General features: G+C 27.8%; 2 protein-coding genes across 4 annotated transcripts in view; one reads left to right on the top strand and one right to left on the bottom strand.

The window, feature by feature from the left end:
* LOC142319300 (2-acylglycerol O-acyltransferase 2-like) overlaps window positions 1–6,301 on the top strand; it is a 67,690-nt gene extending 61,389 nt beyond the window's left edge. For 2 of the 3 annotated variants that reach the window (XR_012755166.1, XR_012755168.1), the window contains exons 7-8: window positions 2,588–2,703; window positions 3,151–3,759. The gene's annotated coding sequence lies outside the window, so the exon portion shown is untranslated. Of the gene's footprint in view, window positions 1–2,587; window positions 2,704–3,150; window positions 3,760–5,943 lie in introns of those variants that run through there. The other variant, XR_012755169.1, reaches the window with a different exon arrangement.
* Window positions 1–12,510, bottom strand: part of cn (Kynurenine 3-monooxygenase cn) — a 40,712-nt gene that overhangs the window by 11,733 nt on the left and 16,469 nt on the right. Inside the window, exons 2-4 of the mRNA XM_075356404.1 lie at window positions 6,871–6,940; window positions 2,977–3,167; window positions 2,178–2,226 (exon numbers count right to left, since the gene is read on the bottom strand). Of these exons, the coding sequence (XP_075212519.1) occupies window positions 2,178–2,226; window positions 2,977–3,167; window positions 6,871–6,940 (310 nt within the window). The remainder of the gene's footprint in view (window positions 1–2,177; window positions 2,227–2,976; window positions 3,168–6,870; window positions 6,941–12,510) is intronic.

The raw sequence follows: 12,510 nt of genomic DNA, 5'->3' as shown, positions 1-12,510 counted from the left end.
TTATAAAAGAAATATTTTTATTTTAAAACTTTATGAAACTATAATTATAGAGAATTAATTTTATCTGAAGCCTTGAAAGATTAACATACAGGAAGAAATATGAATGTGAAGATTGTTACAGGATAATAATGGAAGTTTGGAATGCTGTGGTAGGAAAAGAGATGAATGTAACATCAAATTACAGGAAAGTACACAATGGAAATATGAAATGAAAGGGGGCTTATTGAGTTGTGCAATGAAATTAAATATTCAAACAAAAACCCTGCATTTAAATTCCCAAGAGATAAAAACAGATTTAAAACACTTTAATAAATATGTTAGAGGTGTGATAAAAGTGCTCAAGAAAATGATGAAGGGATCAATATCATTGTAAAAAGTTACAGAAGTACAGATGTTGCAGCAGAGAATATTCAGCTGATCATTCCAAATTTAGACGCACTACGACAAAGTGAGACATGAAAGTGAATGTTAGAAAAACAAAAGTGATAAGGGTGAAAGGCAATAAGCTGATGAATGTCTGTTAAAAATAAGGAAGAAGTAAAATAATACAAATGCTTAGTGTAGCACTTTAACTGAAGATTTATAAAAGTGAAAACAAAAAACAGAACAATTATACTAATAGCTAAGCATTTAAGAGGAAGAAAGAATTATTATGGTATAAGCGTAAATTTCTCTTTTATAAGGATAAAAGAGAAAAAAAAGATAAATCTGAACAATTCAGTATAGAAAGGTAACTGGCTGGGCACATCATGAGATAAGGACTAAATTTATTTAAACAGTGCAGATAGTGCAAAAAAGAGAGGTCATAAAAGAGTAGAAATTAGACAATCTAAAAAAAATGTGAGAACTTAAAATTTTAGCTGGAAGTAGAAAAGAATGAAGACTGGTGTAATGTAAAGAACCTGACTTAGAGCACAAAATCATCTAGCGCTGACACAATCTAGTTTGTAATGTAACATAAATACATTTCATTCTCCCAAAAATATATGTCAATAACTAGTAACTGGATTGTTAATTTGTAGCAGTACTTTACAAATATTACTGTTTTTCTTATACACATGTATATATTTGATATTTATAGTTGTTTAGAATGAACTGTCATTGGCGAAAGGTTTCAGGAACAGTTAGAGATGCTTGATCATATATGTGTCGACTGGAACAAATATTTATTTATTTATTTTTTATAAGATAATTGAATATGAAATATAATGCCTTGTGACATATAATGTTATTAGATGACATGGGAAAATTGTTGAAATAGGCTAAGACTGGTGCGATAGCAAATAGTATTCTGTCACTTGTGCCATGAAATTGACGATTATATTCTTATATTTTTGGCTTAGAACTCTACCATTCAATCCATGAAATACAATTTAATGAACATTAAGAAGTTAGTAGCACCAAGTTCTGTACTCCAACAGTCGGAAGTTTATATTATGTCCAATATTGAGTGAGCAGGATTTACTGTTTTTCTATTTACTGTCCATGATTAAACGAATTACATACACAGTAAATATAAAAACAAACAATATCAACGTCAGCAGTTAATGTAGTGTTCAGCATTCCAGCTTCTTGGTTAGCTAGTATTGGGTGTAGTAAAGTTGTAACCTCATTTGTTTTTTAACATTTCATACATCTTATCTTCTTCATATAAACACATCAATCTATAAATACAAATTTATATAACATAATCTCTATTCATATAAAAACATCAATCTATAAACACAAATTTATATAACATAATCTCTATAAGCATCAGAACCTTTTCATTAACTTCTTCTACAGTAAGCAACTGTTGAATCTAAAATAAACATATGACTGAAGTAAGTTATTAATTATACTGAAGTAATTGCGTAAGGTGTGTAAAAAGATTTGCTAAAAGTAAATATAATAATGAAAAAATATATTTCCTTCTTTAAGCAACTACAGGCTTAACACCCAATTAATAGTTGCTGATAAGAAATGGAAATTATAACATGTGAAAAATATAACATGTGAAAAATAAAAATACTCATTTATTTAATTTAATTATAATCTTTGTTAGTAACGTCATTATCCAGTGAATATACGGCGGTTTGCTGAAAGTTTTATCAGCCTTTTGTTGAATTAGATAACATATCATAAACTTCCTATCTTCTGATGTAAAATATAATTTGTCAGTAATAAAGATGGCTTACCTGTAATTAATTTTTCATTAAGGAACTTTCTTCCAACAGAATGAATGCACTGTAAAAGCAAAAAATAAAAAATAAAGTAATGAAATTATTTAATTGAATAGTGAATTACTGGCATTAAATAGTAGTAAGAGCATTCTTAACCACTTTGGTTCCAAACCTGTGTATATACATTATATATTTGGCTTCTTCAAGTAGTTTCAAAATAGTAGTTTGTAAGGGATTATCTTATTAATAAATTATCTTATTCCAAAAAATCCATATTAAAAGATTTTCTTTAACAAATTAATATTACTGTGTTTACAAATTAAAAAAAAATGGTGTATTCTATTTAACGTTCATAAGTAATGTGCACTCAAATACTGTCTATTAATTGCTTTGAAATTGTTATTTATTAAAAACTATTCTTTCAGAATTTTTTTGCAGCATTTTATTAGCATATGATGGTTGTTGAAATATATATATAAATGTAATGCAGCCGATGGTGCGAATTAAGTTCATGAAAGCGCTTCTGCTTTAAAGAAATAAGGTGAGTAATCCTATTTCAGTTATTCTTTACTTGGGTTGATCTATTAATATATATATATATATATATATTAAAGGGTGTTGGTATTAGAGATAAATAATAAAATTTGATTAATAGATTGATAGATACTTTTTATTAAATTCTGCAGAGATGTTGTTTTTTTCTGATTTTGTTTATTATATAAAACCTCAGCGCTGAAGAAATTTTCATATATTAATATTATAATTTATAATATTATAATATTATAATATTATAATAATTTATTATTTTACTTACCTTATTTTCTAAAGCATCATATAGTATTTCGGTCAACTGTCCATCTCTTTTATGGATCATTCGACCTTTCATAGGAATAGAATTATCTTTTATAATCAAGTCTAAACCAACTTGTTTCAATGCTATTAATCCACGTGTAGACAGAGCCAAATTGATACTTTTCCCTTTTACCAGGTCTGTTCTACGAATATCTTGAAACAGAAAAAATGCATCAGTTACTCAAGCAAATTATCAAGAGATTCTAGCAAAAGCTTTGCTATATGTAGTTTCCATCAATTGAGTTCTACCAACAAGTTAAGAACTATTGAATTGCTTTAATACACAATACAAATTATTATTTTTGTATGTGAGTTTGTAAAGTAGTTACAGCTAAATGTACGATCTTTCCTTTATCAAATTGATCAGTAAGTGCTTGCTTTTAGTAAATTGTGTATTAATTTACATGAGTGCTACTATCTGTTGCACTTTTTATGAGAATGTCTCCATCAAATTGAAATTTTGTTTATATTTATATGTGTAATTACTATTTTAATACATTTAATTTTTATGTATTAAATAAAATTAATTTGTCATCTTTATTAATTTCTGATATTTCTAAATTTGTGTTAATATCAGAAATAAAATGTTTATTGTTTATTAAATGGTCTGCCATGTTAGATAAACCTAATTTATTATTTTCGTAATTTCTATAATGTTCAAGAAATCTAGTTTTAAACTATCTGTTTGTTTTTCCTGTTTAAATAACATCACAATCATTATATCTAATTCTATAAATTCCACAGAGATTGTTTATGTTATTATTATTTTTGTTTTTTTAAATATTTTATTATGTGGTTATAAGGTTTGTATACTGGTTAAATATTTCTTTATTGCAAGTTTTAGTAATGTATTAATGTGTAAATACTTTATGTATATTTTTTCACTCTTTTGTGTCTTATCTATTGTTTGTAAGGTAGTTATTTTGTTATTGTGTTTTAATAGTTTTTCCTTAAAAAATATTATTAATTAAAGTAGTATCTTATCCATTTTCAACCGCTTTATGTTTTATGATGTTTGTTTCATTATTTAACTTTTCTTTGTTATTATGAGTATGTGTGTATTTGATTGTTCTATTAATCATATTTATATAAGTGTTAATTTTATGAGATCAAGAGTGATTTGATTTTTTATGAATTGTCATGTAGGTTTGTGAATTGTCATGTAGGTTTTCTATATACTGATGTTTCAATTTGGTTGTCCTTGTTTATTTCAATATTGATATCTAAATAATTTAACATTCTATTATTATCTATTTCAAATGTGAATCTTAAATTTTCTTTATAAGAATTTAATTTGTTTAAATTATTATATATAATGTTTGGTGGAATTTAGAGCTAGTGAGGACTGTATTTTTTGATGCTAGATGATGATGATGATAAAATAAAGCAATGCCTTGTTGTTGTTGATGAATTGTGTTTAATTTCTTTTCACACATAAATTTACTTGAACATTATCAAGTAACACTAAGCCTAAGCAACCATCCAGACTGAAACGAAAAGCATGACCGTACTGTACGGGATTCTAACTTAGAATATAATTAACACTATTTGTCCATCCGGACGAAATGAATAATGCGACTGCACTAGGCGGGATCCTAACAGAGAATAAAATGTACGAAACAGACTTGCTGGTGAGTGCTAGTACATATTAGAGCGCAGCACCAGACAGCTTGTTCATAGAATGGAACACATCGCCCACCAATTATAATTTTGTGATACAATACATGAAATGAAACTTAATGCACAAACAAAGAGTATTACATAAAATAGTTACGTTAATGCCTGAGAAATCAGGGTTAGGTAAGGAAGTTAATGGGGTGAAGGTTAGAAAATGTCCAGGAGTAAGTGGAGTTGGATCAGATGTATGCCGCCCGCCATGACAGATAAGTATTTCTTCCAAAGAAAGATCTGACAGTATACGATTATTTTTATTTTTTAAATTATAAATGAAGCGACGACAATATTAAAATATGTTTAATGTTCATGTGAACGAAGAAAATGGTTTTGAAAGTTTCTACAGCGTCTGTAGTTTGAAGAGCAGCTGAAAACACATTAGTTTTGCTAGATTTCTTCTCTTCCTTGAGCAAATCTGGTGGACTCATAGAAATGATAGGCGAATTGGATGGCCAGGTGTTCTTCTCTTCCTTCAGAAAAGATAGACCATTCCACCAGAGTTGTGACGAGGTTAATGCATCCGGCATGCAACCACGTGACAGGATGTCTGTGGGATTATCCCTTGAAGGAACATGCTTCCATAAGCATTCCTTACTTAGCTCTTGAATTTTGTAAACTCTATTTGCAATGAATATCTTCCATCAATTAGGAAGCGATGACAACCAGTAAACTACCATTTGAGAATCCGACCAAAAGTGGATTGAATCGAATCTTATACCTAAGATACACTTAACCTTATTGAATAAATGAGAGGAAATGTGCTGTTTTCTTAAACAATTAAGACATAATTTTTTCTGAATATAAAATTTTTCCTTTCATTAACATTATAACTTAAAAATTCATCACATCGATACAATGGATGGTTGCTAGTTTTACATAATGCGCACATAGAATCATTCGAATTATTTACATAAAATACATTTGTACTAGAACTAGGTTTTGAATAATCATATTTTTTTCCGCTAAAACCTACATTAGGTGGCTGTTGCTTTTCATTACATTGAATCGTGTCTGTGGAATAAAATAATTTACGCTTAGATTCTAAGAAAGAAATGAGTTGTTCTAACCTTGAAATTCATTATTTTCCAATGTTTTTTCCCAGTTTCTTAAAATATTTAAATTTAAATTTTGAGTAATTCATTGTATTATAATATAAATAATCAATATTTAGATTCTTCAATGCATTAATATTTGAATTAATTTGATCAATGAATTTAGATAAATTTTCAGAATTTTCTTTTTTTAATCGTTTCAGATTAATAATTTCCATAGCATGTTTAGCTGCAATTAATTGTTTGTTGTCATAACAAGCTTTAAGTAAGTTTATGGCAGTTTCATAATTTTTAGATGTTACTAATAAATTTGTTTTATTAGTAACAAAAGAAAAGGAAACTGGTTAGGACACATGATTAGAGAACTGGAATCTTGACAACTTATAATAGATGAGGTGAAGGTTGGAAATTACAAGAAGAGGAGAAATAGAGTTCACATGATGTTGCCAGCTACAACCCCAGATGCTGATGATGATGAACTAAAAAAAAAAAAACGATGAAAAAGAAAGAAAGAAAAAAGATGATGAACTCAAAGATCAAACTAAACTGATAACAAGGGTCATTGAAATTTAATTAAAAGTAGCTGTATTTTATACTGAATTTGAAACATATTTCTGCAGTATCATTGCTGATAGGAATATATATAAATATACTTATTACAATTTTCTTTTTTTTTTCTTTTAAATCTCTTGTTCCAAATTTTAACTTTGAACTTTTCCATTCTGTAAAAAATATGATAACAAGAAAATAAATCACAGAAAGTAATTTAATTACAGAAAATGTAATTGTAATTTTCTTATTCAGAATGCATTATAAAAAAAAACATTTTTTAAGAATGAAAAGATTTAAATTAAATATGTCTTTTTTATACCAATTTTTGCGGCAATCTTTTTTTTATTTTACTCATTTTTTCATCATGTTCTTAACATTTATTTTTTAATATGTGAGAATTTATAGTTAAATTTGAAATTTAGCTTCTTCTTTATTTTGGGAAGTGGCTGATTTATGTTTTTTCTCAACTGTATTTTTATAAATTATTTAATGATTCATTCACCAATTATTTATAACAACCTTAAACTAAATAATGAACATAATTATTTTTTAATTAATAAATTTATTTCTCACTATACCTTTTCTGTATTCATAAACATTAACATTATGCCCTCGTTGCCCAATAAAACAAGCAGCTAATGATCCAACCTGGAAATCATAATTTTTATTATATTATTGCATGTAAACAAGTATGTCTTTTTTAAGAAATACTTTGTGCATAATAACATTAATAAATACACAAATGTTGCTATATAATTGATGCAGTAATCAATAACATCTTAATTTTAAAACTTATAATTGGATCACCAGGTTGCTCAGATTATGCTATACAATAAACCACAACCATTTACCACCAATATTTATCAAAAAACTTTGTTTTCCTTAATGCTAGCTGTCACTGAAAAAAATTTTATTTATAACACTTTGATTTGGTTTATTCTTTCAAAAGTTTATAGTTTTAAATAAATTTCATGGTTCCGTAAAGATTTGCAAAAAATAAACAAGATATATTAATTGGGGATTGTAAAGGTCTTCAGAAATATTCAGCAAGTGACTATCATGAAGGAAGTTAATACTTCCTTCATCAATCACCTGATTATATAAAAGAGTTGCATTAACTTTTCTGGCTTAGAAGAAAAAGTTATCCTGGCTACTGAAGGTTGTGGCTTAGGAAAATTATTTTACTCTTTGAATAAAATTTTGAGATAAGAGGTCCATGGTGACTTTTTTCCCGCTTTCCTTAACCAATTGTAACCAAAATTAAATGACATCAATGATCCCATATTTATTTTAGAAATAATCATATAAAAAATTTCATAAAAATCATTTAATCCAGTCTGAAGTTAAGTAGAATGATAGCTAACACAAAACAACAACAAAAAATTACTTTTATCCCCTCTGAATGAAATTAAACAAAAACAAAACCAAAGTGAATCATCTAATTAGTAAAAAAATGCAAATTTAAACCCGTTTACAGGGGGATTAATTAAACAAACACCATCAGAAAAACTATGACAATAAATTATGTGAAAGAATTTATTTTACCCAGAATCAATTTAAATGTACTCATATTTTTGGATGTAGAAATAAAATATATTTTATTAGCATTAATAAAAATCTGAGTGGTTAGATAATATTACACAATTATTCAACCAGGATCTATTAACAGAATTGCAAAAGATCTAGATATTTGTAGAATATTAATCGATAATAATCTATAGTAGGGTAATAGAAATATTATTAAGCATAAGAATGTATAACAGTTTATTAATCATTATTAATAAAGATTAAATACTGTTGTATATTCGTTAAATTACAGACTTATTATTTAAGAAGAAATTTCCAACTCAATAAAATGTAGTAAAAGGGTATAAAAAGATAAAAATAAATAATTTGTATATATATTAAAAAAATAAATTTTTTCTATAGTAATTAAAAATAAATAAAATGATATCACAAAATTTAAATCTTTATTTAGTGATCATGTCTTGCTGTGATTGGACTGAGCTGTAAGGACATAGCTATGCGTTATTGCATTAGTTGTTTGTGCATACTATGAGGAAAGAACTGAATACACTTAGTGAGAAGGGAGAAATTAATTATTTTTATCCACAAAAAAAAGTTATTTTTGGAGAGCATATGCTAACCTTTTAAATCAACGTATTATGTTGTAGAGTGATGAAAAATGTTAAGTGTACTTGCTTGGTGGTCCAGATAGACTGGAATAAAAGTTGCAGTTCATCACTTAGCAGGTCTTCCATACGTTGCAGTAAAAAATAATACTTCTGCATTCTATTTTTATCACTATAAATTTTTGTGTAGTTATTCCCTAATTATTTTGCTCTAATAATATAAGTAGAATTAAAAAACCGGAACATTAAAAAATTAATAACAAACAGGAACATTAAGAATGTTCTGATTTTTTAATTCTAAGGATTCTAATGATTGTAGAAAAATCTTAGATTTTCTTTTGATGATTGGGAATGGTGGCTGTATCAAAAATTTCCCAATCTAAAAATAATTTACTTGTACTTTTCTTCATCCATTTCTGAAATTATAGTTAAAAATTTCTCAATCTTTAGTTATATATTGTTATCTGATCTTGTTTCCTCAAAAATAACACCAGAGATTTGCCGGTTGAAGTACAAATTTAATGAATTAAATTAATAAACTGTGAGCTGTGAACCTTTATCACTGTGTGAGTTGGGTTTGAACTGAATGAATCGAATCTGAATAATATTACAAAGATAGTAGAATTAAATTTACATTAAATAAAATTAAAAAAAAATTTTTTAATTTCTGTTTAACAATAATGGGCTTCCTGTGAGGACTTCGTGTGAGGCTAGACTGAGGTATGCGAGCACCTCATGGGAGGCTAGACAGATCACTATCAACTGGTAACAAAAGGCGTACCCCTGGGGCACTGTTTTGGGAGGTACAATAGGGTGCTCTTATACTATCTCTGCAAACAATCATCCGATTTTCAAAATTCAAATGTGGTATTTGTTAGTAGGTTGAAGGCTAACTTTTGCATGGATCAGCTACACTCTTGATTTAACAGATCACGGTTATTCGGAAATGTTATATCTCCACAACCAATCTTCCGATTTTCAAAATTCAAACAGGGAATTAGCTAGTTATTAATACAAAACCACGATAGAACCATAAAGTAATGTTTGTCAGTAATATTTTTTTCTTTTAGCAGTCTTGTTTTTTGTTAATATTTATCTCTACTCTACAACAACGCAATTAAATTGGGAGAATTCACTTAAAATAGCCTGCCATAGTATAATCATCAATAGAACCATAAACTGTACAGGGGAATATGATACTTTTACATACCCGTGCAGTGAAGTGTAGATAGATAATGTTTAGTTAAATAAATATTTAATACAACCCACAGAAAATGAAAATTTTTATAATAAAATGGACATAAATAAATTAAATTAAGCCATTTTAAACAGAAAATAAAATTAATAAATTTGATACACTAAACAAAACGTTCATAATTACCAACACATAAAATCTATGAAAAACATTTAACTATACTATTGATTTTTAATACTAATTACAAAAGATTTATTAAAATAATTGATAACATCAAATATAAAGTAAATATTTATGATATACTGTGTGGAAAATAAAATTGTAAAAAATAAAGTTTTTTTATAAGTATGACAAATTTGAAAAAATTCTTTAAGGAACATTTATAAGTACTAGAAAAAAGGCGGGCACGAAAATGTTACATGGTTTGTTTCATTACAACATGATTTTGTTAAATGTTTTTGCCAATTGTAACTAAATAATGTTTATGAATTTAGCGTACAACAAAAGCTTCAAAATCCTAAACATTTTTAGCTAGCTGTTTCTTGAGTTGTGATTTTTTAACACAGCTCTAGCTCCAATATTTTCCTTTTTTATACCCAAAACACAAATATAATTTTGCATAAATCGAAATCTTTCAAACAATGAATCGTTTGAAAAATATAAATTGTTCGAACGAATGAATTGTTTGTTCCCTGCGCGCAGCTGCTCGCCACACCACCATTGGTTTGCTCTGAGCAAATAGCTGCTAAGATAAAAATGTGAGCACATACAACAAACAAACCCACGCACCATCCTTTTTACTTCCTTGTATGAAGTAAAGGAAGTACTGTGATCGTGAAAAATGTTGGTTTTCAGATTTCAACGGAAATATCCATTTTGACCATACTTGAATCCATTTGGACTAGTTTTGAAGTGATGTCTGTACATATGTATGTACGTACATATCCCGCATAACTCAAAAAAACGATTAGCCATAGTAAGTTGAAATTTTGGATTTAGGACTTGCCATAACATCTAGTTGTGCACCTCTGGTTTTGATTGCAATCGACTGAACCAAAAGTGTCCAAGAAAACCTGAAATCTAAACAAATTTAGATTTTGGACTTTTTCCTAACTGCAGTAATAAGAAGCCCTCATTGAGAGATTTTCAACGATATATCATATGTGGTACGTATTTTCGTTGGTTCCAGAGTTATAACCTAATGAAATATTTGAATCTATAAGGGGAAGGCATTTCGCATTGGTTCGAATCAGACTTCATCTCCTTTTTTATTTTTTTAACTCTTTTTTTTTTACTGTAAATATATTGCCTTATTAATAATTACCTGTGAGAGTAAAAAAACGTTTTACAATAAATAAATTATTCAATAATAACAATAAAAAAAATGAAAAAAAGAAGTTATTAGTGAAATAAAATTTTATATACTTATATGTATATGTAATTTAATAGGAATTATTACATATGTGTACATGTAATAGGGTTAGTGAAACTTCTGATTATTTAATATTAATTGACAATTATAATTTAGAATCGTATTACTCCAGATTAAAAAACTATATCTCAATCCGTTCTTAAATTATAAAATTTTATTGAATAAACATACAAGTAACTAAAATTGTGAGCAGTGGAAAAATCAAGGGAGATATGGCATTTGTTCTCATGAACATTTTATACAATTGCCCAAAAAGGAGTGTAATATATTTAGGGTGTATGTTTGTTTGTTGGTATGTATGTATGTCCTACTACATCTGCTCAATGGCTGAACCGATTTAGATGTATAATCTAGTGTTTTAATTCTTATGTTACTGGGAGTGTCACAGGCTATATATATATATGTAGTATTGAAATTTGTCGGTTGAAATTCAACTTTAATGAACTGCAAACTGTGTTAGCTGGGTTTGAATTGAATTATTCAAATCAATTGAATGCATAATATTACAAAAGTAATTGAATTAGATTTACGTTAAATGAAATAAAATAATATTCAATAAATTTAAAAAGTTTGTTTAATAAAATATCTGTTAATAATAATGGGCTTCCCGTGGGGACTGAGTGAGGCTATAGTGCTGAGATTATGCGAACATCTCGTGCAAGGCTGGACCATTCATCACCATCAACTGATAACAAATGTAGTGCCTGTGGGACGCTGTTTTGGGAGGTGCAATGGGGGTGCTCTTATAATATCTCAGCAAACAATCGTACGATTTTCAAAATTCAAACGGGTATTTGTTAAGTTGAAGACTAAGTTTTGCATGCATCAGATATACTGTCAATCTAACAGATCACAGTTATTCTGAAACATTGTTACATCTTTACAACCAATCTTTCAATTTTCAAAATTCAAATGAAGTTTTGCTAATATAATACAAAATCATGATGGAACCAAAACTGAACAAAAAGAGCAATTTTTTTTGGCAGTTGTTTTTTTTTAATTTTTAATATCTATCTCTTGTTTGTTTATTTTTATGCCTTAGTGTAGGCCAAACTTAGTCCCTTAAGTTTGGTCAACACCTCTCAGGACAACTTATACTAACAGAAATGAATTTATGTATACAGACTTATTCACGAAGAATGTAACAAAATTTCAGGACATCTTCTGTTAGAGAAATAAATGATAAAATCCACATAAACGTAAGTTCGCAAACTCGTTGTTAGCAAGTGTTGGCGAAATATTTTGTCCTGATTTCTACACCTTCGATAAAATTAAATCAGGTTGTAATTCTTGGGACACAAATAAAGGGCAAATTTAATGGTTTTATTGAAATCTGACTTGAAAAATTGGAACATTGATACAAAAAAACTCTGTTGAAGTACGGAAACCCACCTAAATCAGAGTTTGTCGGGCATCATGCTGTATTCACTGTGGGGGAGGACATTTTCTGCAGTTAATT

Source organism: Lycorma delicatula, chromosome 1 (genome assembly GCF_047948215.1).
Source record: "Lycorma delicatula isolate Av1 chromosome 1, ASM4794821v1, whole genome shotgun sequence".
Taxonomy (NCBI): domain Eukaryota; kingdom Metazoa; phylum Arthropoda; class Insecta; order Hemiptera; family Fulgoridae; genus Lycorma; species Lycorma delicatula.
This window is presented reverse-complemented; position numbering and strand designations above follow the sequence as displayed.